Source organism: Telmatherina bonti (genome assembly GCF_933228915.1).
Source record: "Telmatherina bonti genome assembly, chromosome: 16".
Taxonomy (NCBI): Eukaryota; Metazoa; Chordata; class Actinopteri; order Atheriniformes; family Telmatherinidae; genus Telmatherina; species Telmatherina bonti.
This window is the reverse complement of record NC_136614.1, coordinates 9,888,939-9,916,920: the sequence shown is the minus strand read 5'-3', so window position 1 is coordinate 9,916,920 and position 27,982 is coordinate 9,888,939. Positions and strand designations below refer to the sequence as shown.

The window sequence follows — 27,982 nt, the reverse complement described above, 5'->3', positions numbered from 1 at the left end:
GATGTTTGTACATCTGCTTAAAACCCAAACGTCTGTTTATTATTTCTGACTGAATGTTTTGGTTTTTATGTGAATTAAAATGTTTTGATTGTTCTGAACGTCTTGTAGCGTTCGCTGGAGTCGCGTGGAAGTGCTGAGTCAGCATCAAACTTCTCCCGTGGTGTCTGCACCCGCTGTGCCACCCGAACCGTGCCAACATCGCTCCGCTTTCAGCTTCCTGCAGGGCGACTTTCAGACTGCCGGACCCAGAACCGCCCCGGTTCTGTCCTCCGCTCTCCGTTGTGTAAATATTCAACCAAACAAGCGTCTTGTTGAGACGTTCCCACCGCTGCATGTTCAGAGCCGGATTCAGAGGAGCGCGCTGACCTCTGCTGGTCTGTAAGTATCCCCTCCGTCTGCCGGCTCCAGTTCACCCTTTCTTCTTCCACTTGGGCTTAAAGTTCTGTTTGAAGAAAAAAAAATGGAAATTTTCCTTTTTCTTGCCTGTTTGTGGAAACAAGGAGGTCCGGGCTTCCAGTTTCCTCTCCGACGACGTGCATGACCAGGAAAACAGACTGTTCATTCACTTCTCTGTAAACACACACACACACACACTGACCATGTGGTTTAGTATTCTTATAAATGAACAGTCGGACGTCTGAGTCCTTCTAATTAATGAAACCCTCCAGCTGTCAGCAGGAGTTTTTATCAGCTGTAGCAGCATGTGTTCTTTTAATAAATACTCTATGTTTTTAATCCAGTGTTGTGTTTTCTGTACATTAAACCTCACAGGTAGGTGTGTCCAAACTTCTGACTGGTGCTGTGAATTCCTGCGGCCAGTGAAGGTCTCTTCAGGTTGAACTGAGAGAGGGAAAAGTTATTCCTTTCCAAACTTCTGGTTCCTGCGGCGGGTTTTTACCGAAGTGCCTGTTGTCATGACAACACAGCAACTAGCAATGAAGCGCTCCGTGTTCCTGCTTTTCTGTTGTCTAATTTTACTGTCAGGAAAACTGTCACGAGATGTAAATAAAGTTTCGCCTCATTTAAAGTTCCACATAAAGTTTTTTTTTCCTGACCTGAACTTTAATCTGATTTTAGATAAAACGAGGTGAACCTCCGTCTGTTTTACGTCACTAAGCTGCAGCGTGGACAGAAATGGCCGATTATTGGATTATTGGTTGTTATTTAACCATAAATCTGTTTTAGTGGTTATAGAGCAGGAACTGCGGCGTGAATCCCGTCAGAGCAGAGAGCTGCAGATGTGCTGAAAATGGATCAAATGTCAGCTGGTGGTGGAAAACTGAGGAAAGTTTAATGTCAGAATAACAACAGTAAATTTCTGTAAACATGAAGTTAAAGAGCTGAGAGGAAGATGCTTCTGCCTCCAGTGGCGGCGAGACACTCCGATGGTTCCTGCTGAGGTCACACACCCGTCACACACTCGGATGAAAACATCTGCTGATGCATCACTGCACACGCCAGCCGCTTGCAGAGCAGCTTCAGATTTACAGAAATAATCCGACATTTCTCATCTATGCTGCAGCTTAGAGACAGCGAGGCAGGGGGGGGCTGCTCACTGACACGATGGGAGGTGTGTGTGTGCGCATCCACCCGCAGCCTGAAAGCCCTCAAAGCTGCAACAGCAGCTCACAAAAGATTCAAAGCTTGTTCCACGTGGAATAACTTACAAATAATGGCTTTGGTGCTGCTTTCAGACATGTATGATAAAGGAGCCGTGTGAGAAGGAAAACGAAGGTTTTTGCTCCAGAAATCAGACAAGTGAGACAGAAACAAAAGATAAAAGCTGCTAAAACAAAGACTAGACTTTCCGCAACAATATAAATTATGAGTTCAATTAGTTTAATAGGAAAATAAAAACTTTACACAAAAGAATCTCCAGTCATGGAGCACAAACCTGATCACCAGTTAACACGCACAGCCCGCTGCTGCCCTCTAGTGGCTACAAACTAAACCACTGAATGATGAATGAAAGAAATCTAAAAATAACCAGATAAACTTATCAGACATGTAAAGTTTCACAGCATCTGTAATGTGACCAACACGCTGCTAAAGCCAGAAGTAAACGCCTGGACGCGGTGCAGTCTGCCTCCCGCTGACCTCAACACGACTCGCAGCTTTTCACTCGGACTGGTCGCCATGTGAGGAAGGATGCTGCTTCTGGTTCTGAATGTTTTCTCTTTGTTTTTAGTCCAGACATTAAAATCATTGTCTGCACTTTGAAAGTTGCAGCAGAGGTTTTGCAGAGCAGCTCGTCTTCTGCAGGAGCAGAGAGGCGGCTCAGATCCTGCAGAGTCCTGCTGCACTGCAGAGAGATGCACAGAATACTAAGAGGTCTGAACATGAGCGTGCAGTGTTTATGATGGAAACCGATGCAACCTTTGTCACTCTAACACACACACACACACACACACACACACACTAAAAGATGTGAATGTTGAGACTCATTTTGTGCATTTATTTAGTATCTAGCAACCCTTTTTCACCATGAAGCAGACAAGCCAGCAGAGACACATTATGCCTGATTGTAAGAAAACACCCCAAAATAAGAGGCTCAAACAGCTGGGTTCCTGCAGAATACTGATCTGAAAAATAAGAGACTTCCTGCAACATTAGTTAAAAATAAGAGACTTCCTGCAGAATATTAAACTGAAGGTGTTGTCCTGTGTTTACACTGAAGCAGAACATTTAGTGGTTTTTGCAGAGAATCTCCTCTACATGTTATTTAATAAGTACTTCCAGTCACCATCAGCTTGTGTGTGTTTAACACAACTCTATTCCATCTTCCTAAACACCTGATCCTGGTCCTGACCACCAGCTGCTGCGGACATGAAGGGATTTGCAGCAGGTATTCTTGTAATCGTCAGTACAGATGATCATTTTCTAATCTGTTTCCTGTAAATGAAAGCATCATCATCGGAAGCAGAGATAACAGACTTTATTTGTTTCATCTTGTTTTCTCAGAATTGTTCTCACGCTGCCGTGTTTAAAAATGTCTGAACCACAGCGTCTCACAGACAGGAGTGGTTTCTGCTTCCCGTGGTTGGTTCCTCTTCAAAGGGCCACGATGAAAGCAGCTCATTAAAGCTGCTCAGGCTGAAATGTAAAGAAGCATTGCACTTCTGAAAAGTCCTCTGCCGTATTAAGGTATGTTACAGGAGTTGCTTTAAAGGTTGCATTCGCAGCCAATGAGAAGAGAGCTCAGTAGATCTTTTCATCTGTAGTCTTGGATGTTAGCATAGAAGCCGTCGGGATCAGAGGAGGCGACAGATGGAGCTCTAATAACGTTGTAGATGTCTCTGTGGTCCTCCTCTTGTCTACAAACCTGAGACACAGAAGAAACAATAAATCATTCCGATTTGTCCACCAGCATCTGCAGCTGAAGAAAAACACAGAAACAAGCATTCCTACATATGTAGACATTCCCAACATAACGGTGAAGAAACTTGAGTGGGATGGTAATAAGACGGCTCACCTGGACTCCGATGTCGCTGATGGAGTCGTAGATGTGGAAGTCATCTGCAGGATCATCCTGCACAGTGGTGACATTTAACTTATTATTGTTGGTACTTCTTCACATTGTGCTGATGTTAGTAAAGAAAATGACTCAGCAGTTCTCCCAGCAGATGAAAACCACCATGTCCCTGAACGTCTCTTCTTCCTGTTAGGTGTCATGTCTCCTCATACAGTCACAGTAAAGCAAAGCACATCCTCTTATTGCCTCTCTTTTACTTCATAATAACAGAAGAATCATCTGAAGCAGATCTCTTTGGCTTTTCTAGTGGAATCTTAGTGGTGCTATGAGGATCTGGGCCTAAATCCCTCCACAATGACGCAGGATGACGTCATGAGTACCAAAAACTGCAGTTCCCTCCTCGTCCACTAGGGGCTCCAAAACAGCAAATCCCCACAGACTCCCATGTTAAAAAGACCAACTTCACAGCAGAAATAAACATGTTTACAGCAGAAATAAACATGTTTACAGCAGAAATAAACATGTTTACAGCCAGAATAAACATGTTTACAGCCAGAATAAACATGTTTACAGCAGAAATAAACATGTTTACAGCAGAAATAAACATGTTTACAGCAGGAATAAACATGTTTACAGCCAGAATAAACATGTTTACAGCAGGAATAAACATGTTTACAGCAGGAATAAACATGTTTACAGCCAGAATAAACATGTTTACAGCAGAAATAAACATGTTTACAGCAGGAATAAACATGTTTACAGCAGAAATAAACATGTTTACAGCAGAAATAAACATGTTTACAGCAGAAATAAACATGTTTACAGCAGGAATAAACATGTTTACAGCCAGAATAAACATGTTTACAGCCTGGTACAAAATAATTTTAGGTTTAATAGTTTCGGTTTACCTTCATGAGGGTGGAATGAATTCATTTGGAAGTAATTTCACCGACCTTTTTACATCTATCACTTTTGATTGACAGACACAGATATCCTGCTGCAAGACAGCAGAACGTAGAACAACTGCAGATTTTCCAATAGGTAGGAAAGGTAGGATTTTCTTCTTTTTTTCCCACTCCTGCTCTCAGCGAAGGCGGATGCTTTTCCTCTTTTGCTCCTATTCCCCCCCCCCTCTCCTCCCACTCTGGCCTGTGACCTTGTCCTGATGCCCCCACCCAGACACGTTGCATTCTTCCTCCTCTATACACCAATACATTCACACACCCTCACCACTACACACACACACACACACACACACACACACACACCCCCACCAGAGAAACATCCCTTCCCGTTCTACCTACTGTAGAACAAACCACCACAACTCCTCACCGCTCTCACTCAAGTCCTACCCCCTTCCTAACCACAACCCTCCACCCCCGCTATACACCTACCACTACACCTACATACACATGCACCCCCACACTCTTCTATATACACACCCCTACCTCCCATGCATTTAACACCCCCCAACCCCCCACACACTCATGTACTATCACACTCCCCCAAACCTTCACCCCTACACCCCCACACATACATGCCCTAACACACTCCCCCATACACACAGCCCTACCCCCACCCCCCACCCCCCCCCACCCCACCACTACACTCCCCATACACACACAGGCTCACCCCATCCTCAACTATCTTGGTCCCGGGCCCCTCTGCTGGGCACCAGTGCAAGGACCTGCCCCCCACTGCAGCGGCAAGTCCAGGTCAACCCACCCCCCCACCCCGGAGGAAGCCGACACTCCTTCCCCGAGAGTCATGGGACAGCCCCGGGCACTGGAGCCCAGCCCACCCCGCAGCGGCATGGCCACCCGTCACGGAGCCAGTACCCGCCCATCCAACCGCCGCAAGGCAACTCCAACCACTGACCCACCCAAGGCCTCCCGCCAGGTCTGGAAATCCAGCCCCCCCAGCAATGAAGCAGCCAAGATCCCTGCCCAGGGGTCCACCCCAGACCCAGAGCCACCTGAGCCACCCAACCAGTCCCCAGCCCCGAGCGGGACGAGGTCACTCTCCCCCCTACACTAAGTGATGGAGCTGATCACAGGAGAGAGTGAAATTCTGCTGATTGATCCTTTGAGGTATTAAGTCGTGTTTAGATGACACACAGCCAGTAAAACGAAGAAGAAGAGGAAAAAGAAAATGCAGAAACTGCTAAATAAAAAGCACCTGAAGAAGAAGCAGAAATAGTTGAAATCAGTAAAAAAAAAAAAAAAAAAAACCCTTGTGCTTTCATCCTTCTACTTATGGTGCTTTTGGATGGTTGTAAACAACTTATTAGCGCTGCATCACCGCTACGAGCCAAAACCCGGAACTGACCTCTAAACTCAACGCTGCCCCCTACTGGATGACCTGACTGAACCACGGCAACGGAGGGCGGCGACATTTCCAACAGGCGTCCTCATTTATGTATGTAGGGGAGCAGAAGTGCACCTTTAGTGTTTACAATCTTTTTGCGTCTCCGTGGTTACGGCGATGTGCGCTAACGGAGGCTTTAAACAAAGGTATTTGTCATCTTTAAACGCTGTATCTACCTTCTGATGACTTGTGATTTTGTCGTTTATCCCTCGTGTGCCAGGGAGTCTTGGGAAAAGAGCGTTTAGTTCTGCTGTGTGTTTAATGTTGGCTTGTGCTGCTGACCGCTTGACCAGGTCATCCTTGTTGAAAAGTATTCCGATCTAAACTGGTTTTAATTGGTTAAAAAAGGATGATTCCACTGTATTTCTGATACTTGATTATTATTTGCATGTTTTTATTCTGATGTTTTTCTTCTCTGCAGAAGCAGCATCTTTACTCTTCCTTTCTTCTGAACCAGTAAATTACAGCCGTCCTCATGTTTAAAACCAGTTCCTGTAACGTTGGACGTGTGTGTGGTCTCACCGTGTCCTGACAGGGTTCTGGACCAGTCCGAGTCCCTGCGGAGTTCAAGCTCAACTGCTGAACAAACAGAGTCTGGTTAAAGTTTTCTGTTTGCAACAAACATTCATGGAAATATTTAAACATATGTTTAAAATATGTTTGATCTAAAGACTCACAGCTGATCCATCCATCTTTCTTTTGTTTCCTGAAGATCAAACAGAATAATATTTATTTCCAACAATGAAAATTCAGCTTTAAATGTCTGTTTCCATAAGTTTAATGTATGAATCTTCTCACCTCTCATTTTTATCCATCTGATGATCAGCACTGCAGTTGTTATGAGAGCTGCTGAACCGACAGCCGCGCTGATCAGTATGAGCAGAAGAAAAGCTGCAACCACAACATGGAAGTAAAGATGGACGGAAAGGCAGGAGGGACAAAATGTTTCCTGATGGAGTCTCTGATTATCAGGAATTCTGCTGTTTGATGAAGATGATGTTTAGACACAACAAACCTGGATCTGGTTCAGGTTTTACTCCAGTTGTTTTTGTAAGGGATGTTTGTGGAGCTGCTGCTGTTGTTCGTTTTTTTGTTGTTCGTTTTTTTGTTTGTTTTTTTGTTTGTTTTTTTGTTGTTCGTTTTTTTGTTGTTGTTGTTTGTTTTGTTGTTGTGGGAAACGCTGTAATTGTTGAGATTTTCTTTTCTGAAAATGAAATAAAGTCATATTTCCATCATCAGTTCATAATTCAGGAGCAGTGATGTCATCTGACACGTTTTAGATCAATAAATAAAAATCCAGTTTTTCTTTTCACAGAAAGAAACAAAACTTCATGATGAAATGAGTTCAACATGTTTATCTTTCTGTCCTCACATGATCGACGTGCAGAAAGTAAACAGCTGAACTTTCTGCACAATATTTCAGGCACGTCCTTGTTTCCAGCCTCCATGTGTCACAGAGCAACATAATGTCACCATGTCAGAGTCTCTCCATGAAACTTCTTCACTGCCTCCATCATTACTGGAATATTTCACAGTATTTTAATGAGACACTGAAAGATGAAACAACATGATGGAAATACTCACCGTTAGTAACAAACAGACGGACAGAAGAGTCTGTAACTGGAGGTCCTGATGAGTCAAACTGTCTGCAGGTGTAAAGACCAGCATCCTCCACTGTGACCTTCTTTATAACCAGCAAACATTTTGCTGAAACACTCAGTCTGTCTGATTTAGATGCAGTCTGATTTTTAACCATCCCATGTTCAAACAGTGGGACTGCACGACTTGAGCCACTGTACAGCCATGTAGTACTTTTACATTTATCATTAAATTCTTTATAATCTTCACAAGGCAAAGTGACGTCGTCTCCAACCGTCACAGTCATGTCAGAGAATCGTCGAGTTTCTGCTGAAAATGAGAGAAAAACAAAAACAAAGTTCAGCTGTTCTGTTCAGACTTTCTTCTTTATTTTAGATCCATGTTTGAAGAATAAAGTCATCATGTTAAAACATCCTGGTCTCATGAAATAAGTTGAGAGCAGACTAATCATTTTCTGCATGTCAGTGAACATCATGTCCTGTGAAGGATCCACACCTCCACCTGTAAACTTCCTCTAAGCAGAAACATCCAGAGTTTCATCTGAACACATAAAATGATGCATGGAAAACTCAGATCTGGATAAAAAGCCAGAAAATGTGTCAGATATGATGTAGCATGTGATGAGAATGATGGTTAAAATCCCACATGAAACGTCTGTGGCAGGTAAATAAATGTCGTCTTTCTTTCTGTTTAGAATAAACGTGATGTTTCCTTACCTGTAAATGAAAGCATCCATGTCAGAAGCAGAGAGAAGTGAACACGATTTAATCCAAACATTTTTCTCTCCTCTTGTTTTCTGGGACTTGTTCTCTCGCTGTCGACTCTCAAAGTGTCTGAAGCAGAAGGTGTGATAGATAAACGTGGTTTCTACTTCCTGTGGTCCACGCCTCCTCCTCTTCAGAGTTTTTATGCAGGCAGCTAATGCAAACTTCTCTCAGGTTACGCTGAAATGTAAAGAATCGTTTCCGTATTTTATAACCAAACTGAGACTCTAATCTTCAACAATTAAACAAGAAATCCAGATTAAAGACATTAAATAAGAGGGAATAAGCAGCGAGGTGTTTTCTGCATCAGCCCAGTTCAACCAGAAAACATTTGGTATCTCACCGCCCACTGCTGTTTGCAGGTGAGATGTCAGGGTCTGTCACTCAGTCCACCACAGATCTACCACACAACAACACAGGAAGTCTGATGCAGCGCTTTATTCTAAGCAGCACGGAACATTAACTTCTCATTATTACCCAGCATTCATAGCACAACCTGCACCCTTCTTCAAAGAATCATTTGCATCAGTCTTCACTCGCTGATATCTGAGGCTTTTTCTGTCTACAGCGTCGTAGTCCTGCCGCTGTGCTTGTTCGCATGTTTTCCATCCTGAGCTGCAACCTGTAAGGCAGAATTCATATGCTAACATTGCATACGTTGTTAATATCACCAGGTATTAATTACATTAAAATTGATTTGGCAATAAATGTTTTTAAAACTGTTAACATCCAGGTTGAATACTTGTGAATGAACCCAGTTCAGTACCTTGTTAAAGCATGTGGAGGTGCTGAAGAGGTGGTTTCTTAAGAGGAAGTTTACCCTGAAGGGGCAGCTAGTAGTTGAGACGCTACTGTAGGCAGAGCAAACTGTTTTTCTGCTGTTATTTAAAGGACGGTGTGTGATGAACATCAATATGCATTGTAGATTTTCCTTGGATTTGAACTGGGGATGGTCAAAGGTGGCCCTCAGGGCTGCAGTCCTGCAGTTTTTAGATGTTTCCCTGCTCCCACACACCAGATTTATAGTAAATTCACTGTTCGTACGGCCATGAGAAACCTTTAAAAGTTATGGGATATTAAAATTCAATTTCCAGGCCCTGGAAAAGTTATTGAAAATATTTATTATGCCAGAAGTTTTGGGAAAGTTGTGGAAATATTTATTGTTTAATAAAATATCCAAATAAAATTGATCTGCCACACCAGAATGCAAATTGCCACAGACCGTCACTATTTTTTGGGGGTGAAAACAAGAGTTTCCTCAGTCTGGCTTTCAAAAGAACAATACAAACTATGGCTCGAAAGGGACTCACACCCGAGATGTGGCAAATGTAAATTCTGTGTTAAATCATTCAGTATATCAAATTTCTACTTTCTACTCCTGCTCTCAGCGAAGGCGGATGCTTTTTCTCTGCTTATCCTCCCACCCTCCCACTCTGGCCCGCCACTTGTCCTGTCTGACTCGGAGCCTCTTTTTACATCTGTTTTCCTCAAATTTACATCATGGATCTGATAGGCTGGTCTCTCAACGCAATCAATCAAATTTTCTCAACCCGAAGATCGGGCAGAGGGGAGCCTGCATGTCCTGAGGGGACGCTTCCGGCTGGATACGTTCAGGACTCATGGGCCATGTGGAGACCTATGTGTCTGGCGGTTCTGTCCTCTGAGGACGTGGAGGATGTTTACATCTTTGGATTATTGGTGATTGGATTTTGCTGATTGGCGCTGGTGGAGTCCTGATCTACCTCAAGACCCGTGAGATTCTGGCAACAACTGGCAGCTGCCTGAATTCTGCAACGGTTTGGGCCGAGCTTGCAGTGCACAGACTCTTGTGTTGACCGGACTCGACCGTAAGCAGGATACCAGTCTGGTCCATACTGGTCATTTGGCTGAGGTCCCGGAGGTGGTCCGCAGAATTGACAACATCATGGAGAGGATGTCCGCTAGGATCGGTGGAAATTGACCCCCACATTCGGCTGTTTGGAGCTGCCAGCCTGACACCTGCTATGGACTCAAGGCCGAGGGCTGGAACCCAAACAACAATCATATCTGGATTTGGCCTCCCAACGGCCTTGGGCCGGCTCAACCCTCCCTGAGAACGGAAGAAGACATGTTCATAGATGCTCTGTCCCCCTCCTCATCAACCCCCAGACCCCTCCCACATGACTCACCATCTCCCTGGACTGTGTGTGTGTCTTGTCTGAATTTGTCCTTAAGTGTATGAAGTTTTTTTTTTTCCATATCTCTACAGACTGCGCCATCCAGTGGCGTGGTCCAGAGTTACATGTTTTTTCCCTTGACCCCCTCTGATCCTCATGTATCTCTGTTCTCTGTTATAAGGCAGCGCCGGTAAAACTGGCTGTGGGGCCTAAGCTTCAGTTTGGTTCTGTAAACTTGTCATAAATGTTACATGTCTGTACGTCAAACCTTGGACCAGTTGGCTTGAACCTTGAATTTCACCTTGGGGATGAATAAAGTACTTTGATTGATTTATTGATTGACATGAGAGAATCAGCACTATAGGTCTAAATATATATCTTATTCTTCATGATTACAAAGTGTATCGACTACTATCAGGATGAGGAACCACTTCTCCCAGAGTAAAAAAAAAATGTCTGAGCAACATTATCTATGCCAGTTCTAAATTAAGCAAAACACTGTCATGTGACTGCTAAAGAGTTAAAAAAAAAAAAAAAAAAAGAACACCTTTACCTGTACCAGTGTTAAAGTGGAATTATTCTGTGCATTTCAGGCTAATTTATCTTTATTTCTGAGACCAGAAGGGCTGGGATTGATTGAGTTATTGTCACAAATGGCTTTATTTACTTCAGACCGACCCTCTCCGTAGGCTGTCAGATCAGCCTGCGGGCAAAACGAGTGGATTGAGACTCTTCCGCATTAAGCCCCGCCTCCCGCCACTGCACTACATCGGGAGCGCGCACCGCACCTGCTTTCGCCATCATTGTAACATCTCATAAACAGAAGGATTAGGCTAATATGAACTCAATAAAAAAACAAAATACCATGTCAACACATAGCATACAGCCCTACATGTTGGAACCTGAATCAGAGCCTGAAAACGAAGTGGAAAACAGCAACCCACAGCAACGAATGCAGCAGGATGTCTCTCTTTGGTAAACTCACCAGCCATCGTTGGAAATAACTTTATCCCACGTTTTCCACCCGCCTGATGTATTTGGTCATGCCCTTGTTAACCAGTAGAAGGTAACCAATCACCTAACCTTATCCCCCGGGACGTCACAAGGATTTCCAAGTAGAAAAAACTCTAAAACGACGCGTTTTTCGTCGCCATGGAAACCGAATGGAGAGCGTGCGGGAACTCAAACTCAAACTCAAACATGCGTTTAGGTGATAAAAAACAGTGCCGTTCACATGTCTGATGAGGATTCAACACTGTAACACTGTAGAAAGCTCAGAAAACTCCAAATACCATAATAGCACCCCTTTAACATATTTCATGTCTAGTTTTAGAAAATGGGTTTTTGCTTTGTTGGGTATTTTGTATTTATTTTATTTTTTTATTTTGTTAAAAGTGAATAGGACTCATTTGTTCCAGAGAGTTCCAAGATTTGCAGAGTCACCATATTGTATATTTCAGATGTAGACCTAATAGATCCTAAGTCATAAACTCTCCAATGGGGTCCAATAGGCCCAAAGAACTGACCTCTAAAGAACTCTGGATCAAGCATCTATTTCATGTCCTATTGCGTTTATATTTCAAGAGATCAGAACTTATGTCCCGTGGGCTTTACCAGAAGGAGAAAGATTTAGGCTCTCTATCTTACATAGTGTCATTATAATCAATTTTCCTTGGTCATGGAAATTCCTTAAAAGGTTTTGAAAAACTCATGGAAAATCACTGGTGAAAATGTGTAAGAACCTTTAAAATTAATGACCTCAACTGTTCATAGTTAAGTTCTGCCCAATCATGTTGACCCATTTATCCAAGTCAGAGATGCTGTAAACATCCAAAACCTGAAGGACTGCTGAACTCAAGTACCTCAAGTACCGCTCATCCCTGGTCTGGACTCTGGCCATTATTTTGATTTGGATGAATGTATGAATGTTTTAGGCAATTGTTGTGTTGAGAGATCAAATTCTTCTTCAGCTTCAGATTTTTGGCTTACAGATGAAGTTTTTGTCAAGAATTGCTTTAATTTAAGTCTTAATTCAAGCAAAGGAAAACCAACTCAAAGCATGATGCTGCCACCACCGTGCTTCTCTGTGGGTATAATGTACTTTTGGTAAAGTAGAGTGGGAGTTTTGTTATTGTTGTATCTTTTTTGGATTGTAGACAAGTGTAACCTTTACACCAGAACACATTTATTTACTCATTTATTAACAGTTGCAGGAAATGGAGCAATTCCACCAGACGCCACAGAGGGCAGTGTCGAATTCTATAGCTGAACAAGAAAAAAAAAACAAGGAGAATCAGCTAAAAAAGAAAACCACGAAATTAAAAACTCCTGATGAAGTTGAGAAGAAGTTAAAAGAAAAGAAGAAACGTTGTTTTATTCTTTAACTTCTGGTGTTTTTTATAGGTTTGTAAGTTTATATTGGTGTATTACTGCGACCAGCTGGTGTTAAAATATGGACATGAGCTCTAAACTCATCGACAGTGTGTTTTCTCTGGTATTATAGGATTTCATATATCTCCAAATAAAATATGACACAACATTTATGTTAATTTGAACATCTTTGGGTCATACATGAAAGTTTATAGAGTCGAATTTCAGGACTTTACAACCACGTCACATCGGCCATCTGCCAACAGAAGATAACACGCACACTTGCTTCTTCACCCAGCTTCTGATTATTTCTTCGATAACTTGTGAGAACTCCACCAAGCAAGCAGTAAAAGTTTGAACTTTTTCTTCTAGTATGCCTACATAAAATGTTCAGACACACAAAAAATTAAAATAGATCAAATAAATATTTTTAAAAAGCATGATATACTTTTTAACCATGTAGAAAATGTTAATAGAGGACGTTAAGAATTTTTTTTTTTTCATTCATAATCTCCTTGTTGGATTTTTAAAAATTCCTTAAAATAATAAAGAGGAAATTTCTGGACTGTTTGTCGAGATCAGCCCTTGGTAATGACCAGATATACATAACGTGTGTTAGTTAAGTTAAGCTGGCTTGTTTTAGTTATCTTTATCTTGTAATGAAGTTGGGATGGAACAGGTTGGTTTCAAGTTTAGGTGGCTGCTCTAATATATATTTATATATACATATATATATATACTTGAAACCAACCTGTTATATACATATATATATATATATATATATATATATAACAGGTTGGTTTCAAGTTTAGGTGGTAGCTCTAATATATATATATATATATATATATATATATATATATATATATATATATATATATATATATATATATATATATACATATGTATATATCTATACATATATATATATATATATATATATATATATATATATATATATATATATATATATATATATATATATATATATATATATATATATATATATATATGTATACATATATAGATAGATAGATAGATAAAATGAGACTTACGACTTCCTGGTGATGCAGTAACGTATTCTGTCCACTAGAGAGCAGCAGGGTAAACTGAAAGACGTACAATCACCCCATCAGGTAACCGTCTTCATTAACAAACCAAATAGAAAAAACTCTTGTTATTGATTCTTGGTGTCATTTTATCCAAATTTCTTAATCTTTTGATTTTTATGGATTTAACATGTATTTTTACGGCTGACACACCTTTAAAACTGTCTGAATAAAATATTTTTAAATAGGTGTTTTCGTGCTACTCAGATCTGTAAAACATGATATATGTACACTGTGTGTGTGTGTGTATCATTTTTAACATTGTGTGGGTTCCACTGTCCTTTGTTGTTCAGGAGTAGATTAGATGTGGGTCAGGGAGATGTGGGAATTGAACCTTACACCTGGCTGCTTTACCAGGTGAACTAAACACCTACATGAGCATTCAGCTTAAACAAAAGAGTCATTTTTCTCGTCTTCATGTTCACCGTCAACATTTCTTTGCTGGTTTAGTATCGGCCTGTTGCTCTGTTCCTTCACAACCTGTGAAACTGAGGACAGAAACAGATGTTACACTGAGGCCGAGAGGAGGAGAAGCTTCAGCTAAGATCGGGGTAAGCTCCCTTTACCCAGCAGCGGTGAAGTGGACACAGGATTCAGCTGGAACCAGAAAAGCTGTGTGGTTTTTATTGCTAACGCTTGTAGCAAAATATTTACAGCTAAATAAACAGGCGGCTTCTCAGAGCTAACTTCCTGCGCTCCTGATGCTCTCTCTCCTCTCTTTAACTTGACGATGCTGTTCAGTTAACAGTGTTGTAAAAAGCACCGTGTCTCCACATTGACAAAGAACTCTTGCAATAACTTTTGAGCAATATAATCTCGTAAGACAATTTGTCTAGTTGCTGGCCACTGTCCCATATAAACTAATCATTAAAAGTGAACAACTGATGACCAATGCCCCCATGAACACTTCAACGCCCCCCTTTTTGAAATATTGCTCTCAGCACCACCTCGCTGTCTCAAGCAGAATGTAGAACAACTGCGGTTTTTAGCCGGTTAACAATGTGACTTAGCTTTAGCCCACTTACCTCTGTTAGCTGGTTAGCTCCTGTTGGCTTCGGGTAGCTTTTGCTACAGGTGTTTGTCAGATGTCAATCATTCCCCCTTACACTCACAGACCTATCTCAGCTCTACCGCTTTTTATTTTTTAAACCTATTTATTTAATTTTGATAATGGGATCACAACACAGAAGAACAGTCATTATGTATGTCTATATATACATATATACATATATATATATATATATATATATATATATATATATATATATATACACACTATTCACAAAAAGTTAGGGGTATTCAGCTTTTGGGTGAAATTTCACAACAAGCCTAAAATTCATTCAAACCTGTACAGGTGAACTTAATGTGATCTTCTCTAAGCTTTTAAATGCACATGTCCAACTGTTAAATGTTTCAATAAATTTTGCACAAGTTGCTGTTCTCTAACAAGGAGCTTAACGGCAAAAATCACGGCAGGTGTGTGATCCTTGAATTGACCAATAAATGTCCTGGTTCAATTAGAGCTGGTGTTTAAACAGTTGTCCTCATCATGCTGTTCACATTTTGACATCATGAGACCAAGACGACACCTAACAATGGAACAACAGTCCCTTGCCATTGCGATGCTTCAAACAGGACGTTCTCAGACAGAAGTGGCCACTGAGCTTGGAGTGTCACAGAGTGTCATCAGCAGGTTGCAACAGAGATATGGAGAGACTGGAAGAGTCACAGAAAGGCCTAGAAGTGGACGTCCTTTGGCCACATCCCGTGCTGATGACCGCTACATTGTGAACACTGCCCTGAGAAACTGGATGATGAATGCCACTCAACTCCAGGCACGTTTAAGAGAGGTGAGAGGCACCCAAGTGTCACGTCAGACCATTCGGAACCGTTTCCATCAGCGTGGTCTGCGTGCTAGACGACCTGCACGGGTACCTGACCACACCACCAGGCAAAGGCATCATCGCCTTGCATGGGCCAGGGAGCATTTACGCTGGACGAGGAACCAGTGGGCCTCAGTGCTGTTCTCTGATGAAAGTCGATTCCCAATGAGCAGAAATGATGGCCGGCAACGATGTTGGAGACGTCAGGGAGAGCGCTATGCATCAGCCACTGTTGTCACCAGGCCAGCTTTTGGTGGTGGCGGTGTTACAGTGTGGGCAGGGGTGTCCACTTGGTACAGAACTACCCTACACTTTGTGAATGGTACAGTGACAAGCCCATACTACCTGAATAACATCATTAATCCAGTGATTGCAACCCTACATGAACAGCACAGGCCTAATTTCATCTTCATGGACGACAATGCTCCTGCTCATCGAGGCCGCATCATCAGGGAACGGCTGTTGGAGACTGGTGTACCTCAAATGGAATGGCCTGCACTCTCTCCAGACCTGAATCCCATTGAAAACCTGTGGGGTCAGCTGAGCCGTCGTGTAGAGGCTTGAAACCCTGCACCCCAGAACCTCAATGACCTGAGGGCTGCCCTTCAAGAAGAGTGGGATGCCATGCCTCAGCAGGCAATAAGTTGCCTTGTGAACAGCGTGAGACGTCGTTGTCAAGCTGTAATTGATGCTCAAGGGCACATGACGAGATATTGAGACGTTCAAATTTTTTGTTGTGGTGTAACTACCATTGTTGTTACCTTTTGTGTTGAATGAATTTTTTGAGATGAGGAAATCAGTAGTGCATCCTTCTACTTAAATGTCTTACTTTTATGATATTATATCACTGTAGCATGAACATATTGCATTTTCCATAAATTTCACCTGAAAGCCAAATATCCCTAACTTTTTGTGAGTAGTGTATATATATATATATATATATATATATATATATATATATGTATGTATATATATATATATATATATATATATATATATATATATATATATATATATATATATATATATATATATACATACATACATCTTCTGCCGCTTATCCGAGTTCGGGTCGCAGGGTCAGCAGCCTAAGCAGGGAAGCCCAGACTTCCCTCTCTCCAGCCACATTTGCCAGCTCTGCGGGGGGGATCCCAAGGTGTTCCCAGGCCAGCCGAGAGATATAATCCCTCCAGCGTGTCCTGGGTCTTCCCCGGGGTCTCCTCCCAGAGGGACGTGCCCGAAACACCTCACCAGGGAGGCGTCCAGGAGGCATCCTGACCAGATGCCCGAGCCACCTCAACTGGTTCCTCTCGATGCGGAGGAGCAGCGGCTCTACTCTGATCTCCTCCCAGATGATGAGCTTCTCGAACTATCTCTAAGGGAGAGCCCGGCCACCCTGCAGAGGAAACTCATTTCAGCTGCTCAAAGAGTGTATAGAGTCCACTGTTCCACGACCAGGATGAAAATCGCACTGCGTCCCCCTCCTGAGTCGCTGGATGGTGAACCAGAATCGCGTCGAAGCCGTCCGGAAGTCGTTCTCCATGGCCTCGCCGAACTCCTCCCACGCCCGACTTTTTGCCTTTGTGACAGCTGAAGCCACATCCCATTTAGTTTGTCAATACCAATCAGCTTCTTCCAGAGTCCCACAGGCCAAGACAGCCCGATAGAACTCCTTCTTCACTGCAGGCTTTGACTGAGTTCTGGGATCACCGCTACAACAGGCATCAAAGACTTTATGGCCACAGCTCCGACTGGCCACCTAAACAATAGAGGCACAGCCCACTCGGACTCAATGTCCCCCGCCTCACTCGGGACACGGTTGAAGCTATACTGAAGGTGGGAGTTGAAGCTCACTCTGACAGGGGACTCCATCAGATGTTTCCAGCAGACCCTCACGACACGCAGGTCCAATGGTGTAAATGACTGTCATGTTTGTGGCTATGACCTGCCACAAGGTGGCAGTGGTATGCGACTGGTTGATGTAAAGGAAAGAGGAAGAAGTAATCAGGCCAAGTTGGTACATCTGTATGGTGCACCCCCTTCAGCTTCTTGGCGTCTGCAGCACCTTTCGTAAAGTGATGGTCACATCTCAAATTGAGCTTTAATTGAGAAATTAATGCCCTACAAACCATTGAGTCCTGATTGAGTAAGTTTGGTTTTATTCCTCCTCTCCTCCTCCTTTTGCTTTACTGATTGAAACATGTTGCCCTTGTCTCATCTGACTTGGGAGGTGGATGTTTCCATAAACTGCATAAATATAACACACAATACAAAGGCAATTTTTCACACATGCAAAACTATGTAGTGACACATACAATACTGACTTTTTTTTTTTTTACTCTTACAATACTATGCCATTACTAACACCATGATTTTTAATAAATACAATACTATGATATTTTTTGACAAACAATATTATGACATTTTTAGCCACATGCAATACTATGACATTTTTTCCACACAATACTATGTTGTGACACATCCAATACTATGAACCTTTGGTCATGACACACAATAACATGACATTTCTGAAACATACAATACTATATTATTACACACACAGTACTGTTTTTATTTCAAATATACAATAAAAGGACATTTATTGACACATACAAGACCATGTTGTTATACAATACTGTCTTTATTTTCATATATACAACACAATTACATTTTTTTGACACACAATACAAAATCATGTTTTGATACATGCAATACTATGACATGTTTTCACATGTTTTACAATCCTGTGTTGTGACACATCCAATACTATGAACCTTTGGTCATGACACACAATAACATGACATTTCTGAAACATACAATACTATATTATTACACACACAGTACTGTTTTTATTTCAAATATACAATAAAAGGACATTTATTGACACATACAAGACCATGTTGTTATACAATACTGTCTTTATTTTCATATATACAACACAATTACATTTTTTTGACACACAATACAAAATCATGTTTTGATACATGCAATACTATGACATGTTTTCACATGTTTTACAATCCTGTGTCGTGACACATCCAATACTATGACCTTTTAGTCTGGCAAAATGTCATGAGACACAGTACCATGACATTTCTGACACATACAATTCTATGACATTTTTCGACATGCAATACTGTAATTACACAATACAGACATTTTTTGGCACATGCAATACTATGTTGTTACTATGCATGCAATACTATGTTACAAATTATGACATTTTTTCACACATACAACACTAACATTTTTTGACAAACAATATAAAAACATATTTTGACACACAATATGTTGTGACACATACACTATGACATTTTTTGACATACAATACTCACATTTTTTGACACGTGCAATATGAGAACATTTTTATTACATACAATACTATGCTGTGACATACAAAATACTATGAAATTTTGTGACACATACAAAATGTCATGACACACAATTCCATGACATTTTTGACACATACAATGCTATGTTATTACACACAGTGCTGTTTTTATTTCACATAAACAAGGACATTTTTGATACATACAGTATTATGTCGTGACATGCAATACAATGACATTTTCTGACACTAAAAATACTATGTTGTTACACACACTATGCTGTCATTTTTTAATACATACAATATGGTGAATTTTTTTCACACATACAACACTGACATTTTTTCGCATATACAATACTATGACATGTTTGACACAATACTTTTATTACTCACACAGTTTCATTACTCACACAATACATTGATTTTTTTACATTTACAATATTTTGACATTTTTTGACACAATACTATAACATTTTTTGGCAACAATACTATGTTGTTACACAATATTGTCTTTATTTCAGATATACAACACAACATTTTTTAAACATATAATACAAAAACATATTTTGACACATGCAAATACTAGGTTGTTACACACACACTCTTTATTTCACTCGTACAATGGGATTTTTCGACACGTACAAAATGTCATAGTACAAAATAAAATGACATTTTTGGCAGATACAATACTATGGAATTAATTGACACATAAATATATGACAATTTTTGACATAGAATAAGATTTTGTGGCACACTCCCATAATTTCTCATACATACAATATTTTTGTTTCACACATATTAGTCATTTTTGATACATGCAATACTATGTATTGGCACATACAATGTCTTGTTACACACAACATACTGTCTTTATTTCACACATACAATACTGTGACATTTTCTGACACATACAATGCTATGTTGTTAAACACACAATGCTGTCATTTTTGATCCATACAATGTTGACATTTTTTTTACAAATACAACACTGACGTTCTTTCGCACATACAATACTATAACATTTTTGACAAACAATACTATATTGTTACTCACACAATACAGTGATTTTTGATACATACAGTACTATACACAATACCATTTTTTTGACACATATAAAAACATTTTTTGACACATGCAATACAATGACGTTTTCACACATACAATACTATGTCGTAAAACATTTTATACAATGACAGTTTTTGACATACAATACTATTACATTTTTAACACATGCTATAATAGTATTGTATGTAATTAAAATGTTCTGTGTTGTGACATATCAAATACTATACAATTTTTTGATACATACAAAATTTCATGACACACAATTCCATGACATTTTTGACACAAACAATACTATGACATTTTTTCCACATATACAGTACTATGACGTGACACATAACAACACTATAACGTTTTTGACACATTCAATGTTATGTCATTTCTTAACACATGCAATACTATGAGATTGTTTTACACATGGAATACAATTTCATTTTTCAAAATTAAATACTATACATACAATACTATGACATTTTATAGCACACACAATACAAAGGCAGTCTTCACCACATCCAAAACTATGTAGTGACACATACAGTACTGACATATAATATATCATTACTAATACCAAAATTTTAATGAATACAATACTATCATTTTTTCACACATGCTTTACTATGTTGTGACACATCCAAGACTTAGACATTTTTGACAAACAAAATGTCATGACACACAATACCATAAATTTTCTGACACACAATTCTAAGACATTTTTCGACATCCAATACTGTAATTACACAATGGTCCTTTTTCATACATACAATTCCATTACATTTTATAACACATACAAGACAATGTCGTGACACATACAATACGATGACATTTTTTGACACATACAATACTGTGAAGTTACACACACACACAGTAGTGTCAGTTTTTTTACACGTACAATACTATGACATTTTTTTCGACATGCAATACTGTGTTGTTCCACACAGTACTGTCTTTATTTCATATACAATACAAGGACATTTTTTGACACATACAGTACTATGTCATGACACATACAATACCATGACATGTTTTCACACATCCAATACTATTACATTTTTTGACACATGAAATACTATGATGATTTTTGACATATACAATACTATGTTGTTACACACACAATACTCTCTTTATTTCACATATACAATACAATGACATTGTTTGACACATATAATACGAGAATATTTTGACACATTCAATATTATGACATTTTTTTAACACATATAATACTATTTCGTGACACATACATTACTATGATATTTTTGGCATACAATTCTATATTTTTATACACACAATACTGTCATTTTTGATACATACAACATATGAATACATACACATGGAATACATTGAAAATTTTTGACACATACAATACTATGTTATGACAGACAGTGCTTTCTTTATTTCACATATACATTACAAAGACATTGCTAGACACATTCAGTACTATGTCGTGACACATATAATACTATTACATTTTCTGACACATACAATGCTATGTTGTTAAACACACAATGCTGTCATTTTTGATCCATGCAATGTTATGACATTTTTTTACAAATACAACACTGACGTTCTTTCGCACATACAATACTGTAACATTTTTGACACATGCTATAATAGTATTGTATGTAATAAAAATGTTCTATGTTGTGACATATCAAATACTATACAATTTTTTGACACATACAAAATTTCATGACACACAATTCCATGACATTTTTGACACAAACAATACTATGATATTTTTTCACATATACAGTACTATGACATGACACATACAACACTATAACGTTTTTGACACATTCAATATTATGTTGTTTCTTGACACATGCAAGACTATGAGATTGTTTTACACATACAATACAATTTAATTTTTCAAAATGAAATACCATGTCTTCACACACACAATAGTCATTTTTAATACATACAATACTATGACATTTCATGACAAATGCAATACTATGTCATGACACATACAATACTTTGACATTTTTGACACAGACAAAACATCATGACACACATTAACATGGCAGTTTCGACACAGACAATAGTTTTACATGACACAATACTGTCATTTTTCATAAAAAATACAATGACATTTTATAACACATGCAATACGATGGTATTTTTGACACATGCAGTAGAAGTCACACATAGAATACTATAATTTTTAACGCTTACAATACTTTGTTGCTACTAACACAATACGATCATTTTTGATGCATACATTGCTACGAGAGTTTTTGACAAACAATACTGACATTTTTTAACACATACAATGCTATGACATGTTTTCACACATCCAATACTATTACATTTTTTGACACATGAAATACTATGATGATTTTTGACATATACGATACTATGTTGTTACTCACTTTATTTCACATATACAATACAATGACAATGTATTGTATAACAATGATTGTGTGACACATACAACACGAGAACATTTTGACACATTCAATATTATGACACACAATATGTCGTGACACATACAATACTGATTTTTTGACACATATAGTACAATGTGTACAATGTTTTAAAACACAATAGTTTTTTTTCATACATACAATACTATGTCGACACACATTACTATGATATTTTTGACATACAATTGTATATTTTTATACACACAATATTGTCATTTTTGATACATACAACATATGACATTTTTTTACACATGGAATACATTGAAAATTTTTAATACATACAATACCATGTTATAACACACAAGGATGTCTTTATTTCTCATATACAATACAAGGACATTTTTGACACAATACTATGTTATACACACATTGCTGTCATTTTTGATACATACAATATTATGACGTTTTTTTACACATACATTGTTTTTTGCACATACAATACTATGTTACACGAAAAGTATTCTATTCTATAGTCCTTTAGCAGACACTTTTATCCAAAGTAACGAGCATATATATATAGTTTTTGACAAAAACCATGGCATTACACAGTACTGTCTTCATTTCACATATACAAAATAAGGACATTTTTTGACATACAGTACTATGTTGTGACACACACAATACTATGTTATACACAATGCTTTCATTTTTTGATACATACAATACTATGACATTTTTGTACACATACAACACTGAGATTTTTTTGCACACACAATACTATGCTGTTATACACAATGTAATCTATTCATTTAGCAGATGCTTTTATTCAAAGTGATGTACATATATACCTGGAGGAGCAACTTGGAGTTCAGTATCTTGCCCAAGGATGCTTCAGCATGCAAGTCAGGGAAAGCCTGGAATTGAACCCGTAACTTTCAAGTCCAAAGACGACTGGTCTTCCTCCTGAGCTACCGCTGCCAATGTCTTTACTTCACATGTACAATACAAGGACTTGTTTTGACACTATGTTGTGACATACAATACTATGACCTTTTTGAGACATGGAATACTATGAAAATATGATAAATACAATACTTTGTTGTTACACACAGTACTGTCTTTATTTTTCACACACACTATGATATTTTTTTACTCATACAATACTATGCTGTTACACACAAAGTATTCTATTGTCATTTAGCAGATGCTTTTATCCAAAGTGATGTACATATATACCCAAATAGACACATTGAGGGGGAACTGGGGGTTTACTGTCTTGTCCTCCAGCATGCAGTCAGGGGAAGCCTGGAATTGATCCCCCAACTTTTAAGTTGGGTGACGACTGCTCTTCCTCCTGAGCTACTGCTGCTAGTGTCTTTATTTCACATATACAATACAATGACATGTTTTGACACCATGTTGCGACACATACAATACTATGACCTTTTTGAGACATGGAATACTATAAAAATTTAAGACAAATACAATACTATGTTGTTACACATACAGTACTGTCTTTATTTCGCTCACACAATGCTATGATATTTTTGACACATACAATACTGTGTTGTTACAAATTACTGTCTTTATTTCACACATACAACACAATAAGATTTTTTGACACATATAATGTGAAGACATATTTTCACACATAAAACACTATGTCGTGACATACAATATGCCATTTTTTATTATATACAATATCATGTTGTTACACACACAATACTATTATAATACTACTATATTTTTTACACATGCAATACTATGACATTTCTTCACAAATACAATACTATGTCGTGACAAACTACACTGACATTTTTGACATACAATACTATCATTAAACAATACCATCATTTTTCAAACATACAATACTATGACATTTTTATGACAAATGCAATACTATGTCATGACACATGCAATACTTTGACATTTTATAAAATATACAACATGATAGTATTTTTTAAACATGCAATAGTATGTAGTCACACAGAATACATTTTTTACACCTACAATACTTTGTTGTTACTAACACAATAAGATCATTTTTGATACATACATTGCAATTAGATTTTTGAACATACAATATGAACATTTTTGATACATACAATACATCATGACACAAAATACCATTACCTTTTTGACACATGCAATACTATATTTTTTAAAAGACATACAATACTATGACATTTTTATTATAACACATCCAATACTATGTTATGACACATACAACACTGACTTTTTTTTTTTTTTTTTTTTTTTTTTTTTTTTTTACACATACAATACAATGTTGTGACACATGCAAATACTATGACATATTTTGGCACCCCAAATGTCACATGCAATGTGACAAATGCAATACTGACATATTTTCACATATACAATACAATGACATTTTTTCCACACATATACTATAAAAAAAAAATTTGACACATACAATACTATGACGATTTTTGACACATACAATACTAACATTTTTTGACATACAATACTGACATTTTTTTAAACATACAATGCTAAGGCATTTCTTCACACATAAAATACTGATATTTTTTTTACACATACAGCACTGTGTGTTTACTCACAATCTCGTCATTTTTAATACATACAATACATCAACATTTTTTGCCATATAGAATGTTATGACTTTTTTCACACATACATTACAATATTTTGATAAATACAACATATGACTTTTTTTTTACACATGGTATACTGTAAAAATCTTTGACACATACAATATTGTTATTACTCACAGTACTGTCTTTATTTCACATACACAATTCAAGGACATTTTTAGACACATACAGTACTATTACACTTTTTTTCACACACTCAATACCATGTTGTGACACATACAATACTATGAAATACTATGAAAATTTTTGACAGATAAAATACTATGTTGTTACACACACACACACTACTGTATTTCACATATACAATACAAGGACATTGTTTGACACATACAATACTATGCTGTTACACAATACTGTCTTTTATATTTTACATGTACAACACAATTGCATTTTTTGACACATGCAATACTATGACATGTTTTCACAAAACAATACTATGTCGGGACATTAACAATACAATGACAATTTTTTGACACACAAAATACTATGTCGTGACTAATGTAATACCGTCATTTTTTATATATGCAATACTATAACTATTTTTTAATTACATACGATAATATGTTGTAACAAAAAATGCTCTGAAATGTTTTGACACATACAAAATGTCATGACACACAATACCATGAAATTTTTCACGCATACAATACTATGACATTTTGGACACACAATACTATCATTACACAATACTGTCATTTTTTAAACATGCAATACTATGACATTTTAAAAGATAATCAATACTATGTCTTGACACATACAATACTTTGACACAGAAAATGTCATAACACAGATTAACATGACAGTTTTGACACAGACAAGTTTTCATGAAAAAAATACTGACATTTTATAACACTTGCAATATGATGGTATTTTTGACACATGCAATAGTATGTAGTAACACGTAGTGTTACATGTATTAACCTATAACAATTTTTGACATACAATATAGACATTTTTCACACATACAATACTATGTTGTGACACATACAATACTGATATATTTTGACACATACAGTACTGTGTTTACTCACAATCTCGTCATTTTTAATACATACAATACTTTAACATGTTTTGCCACATACTATGACACTTTTTAAAACATACAATATACTGTCGTGACACATACGTCACTAAGTTTTTGGTCATACAATTCTATGTTGTTGCACACACAGTACTATTTAACAATTCCAATATTATGACATTTTTCAACATATTCAAAGTGTCATGACACATAATAACATGACTTTTTTACATATACAATTCGTCACAACACAATACCGTCATTTTTCTTAAATACAGTACTATGTTTTTGCACACACAATACTGTCATTTTTTGACACATGCCAGACTACAAAGTTTTTTGCACATACAATACTGTGACATTTTTTGACACACAATACTATATCATAAACAAAATACTTTCATTTTTTTTTATACAATACAATTACATTTTTTCAACACAATACGGACTATTTCAACATACAATACTATGTCATCACTAAAACATAGCTGTCATTTTGCATACAAACAATACATACAATACAATGACATTTTTAACACAAACTACTGTCATTTTTTTACACATACAATACTGTGTCATTACACACAGTACTGTAACTTGTAACTGTACTTGTACTGTAACTGTAGATTACTGTAACTCTCTATTAGATTACTGTAACTCTCTATTACTGGGCTGTCCTAAATATGCCCTGAAAATCCTTCAGCTGATCCAGAATTCTGCAGCCAGAGTCCTGACCAGAACCAGCATGAGAGATCATATTTCTCCAGTTTTAGCCTCTCTTCATTGGCTGCCTGTTGAATCTAGAATAGAATTTAAAATCCTTCTCCTTACATATGAAGCCCTCCACAACCAGGCACCACTATATATCAAAGACCTCATTGTTCCTTATATACCAAGTAGAGTACTTCGCTCCCAGACTGCAGGCTTACTTGTGGTTCCTTGAGTCTCAAAGCAGGCCCCTCTTTTGTGGAATAAGCTCCCAGTTAGTGTTAGGGAAGCAGACACCCTCCCCACCTTTAAGTCTAGGCTGAAGTCTAGTCTTCAGACACAATAACAGTGTTGCATCACTAACATGTGTGTCTCCTGTCTCCTGTCTCAGCAGGTCTCCTTGGCCGGGAGTAGCAGTTCCTGTTGTCTGTTTTTCTGTCCTCTTTCCCCCACAGAGCAGAGGCAGATGGCTGCCTGTCCCCGAGCCGGGTTCTGCCGGAGGTTTCCTTCCTGTTAAAAGGGAGTTTTTTCCTTCCCACTGTTGCCAGTGTGCTTGCTCAATCTGCTGGTTTCCTTATATAGGCTGTTATAAATTGGCTTTCATTATGTTTTCCCCTCTGTCTGTAAAGCATCTTGAGATGGCATTGCCATGATTTGACGCTATATAAATAAAGTTGAATTTAATTGAATTGAATACTGTCATTTTTTTACATGTACAATTCTGACATTTTTCACACATACAATACTATGACATTTTTTTAGATATCATATGTCGTAACTCAGACAAGTCATTTTTGACACATGCAATACTATGTATTATATATTATGTATGTATTAGACAGACAATACCTTTTTTTTTTTTTTTACACATACAGTGCAATCACACTTTTGACATTTTTTGGCACATTTAATGTAATTTTTGACACATACAATATTGTCTTTTTTTACACATACAATGACATTTTTCACATATGCAATACTTTTTTCACATACAATCTTGTTGTAAAACATACAAAACTATCACATTTTTGACACATACAATGTTATTTGTCACACAATACCATCGTTTTTGATGCATTCAATATTAATACACTTTTTTTTAACATACAATACTATAATATTTTTTGACAAACACAATACCATTATA

The 27,982-nt window shown here is 37.9% G+C and overlaps 1 protein-coding gene across 1 annotated transcript in view; it reads right to left on the bottom strand.

Annotated features, from left to right (window-relative positions):
• Positions 1-3,211: 3,211 nt before the first annotated feature.
• LOC306767628 (cytochrome P450 2K1-like) overlaps positions 3,212-27,982 on the bottom strand; it is a gene marked incomplete at both ends in the record, with an annotated part of 38,498 nt that continues 13,727 nt past the window's right edge. The window contains 2 exons of the mRNA XM_079255702.1: positions 3,212-3,322; positions 3,473-3,516. Of these exons, the coding sequence (XP_079111828.1) occupies positions 3,212-3,322; positions 3,473-3,516 (155 nt within the window). The remainder of the gene's footprint in view (positions 3,323-3,472; positions 3,517-27,982) is intronic.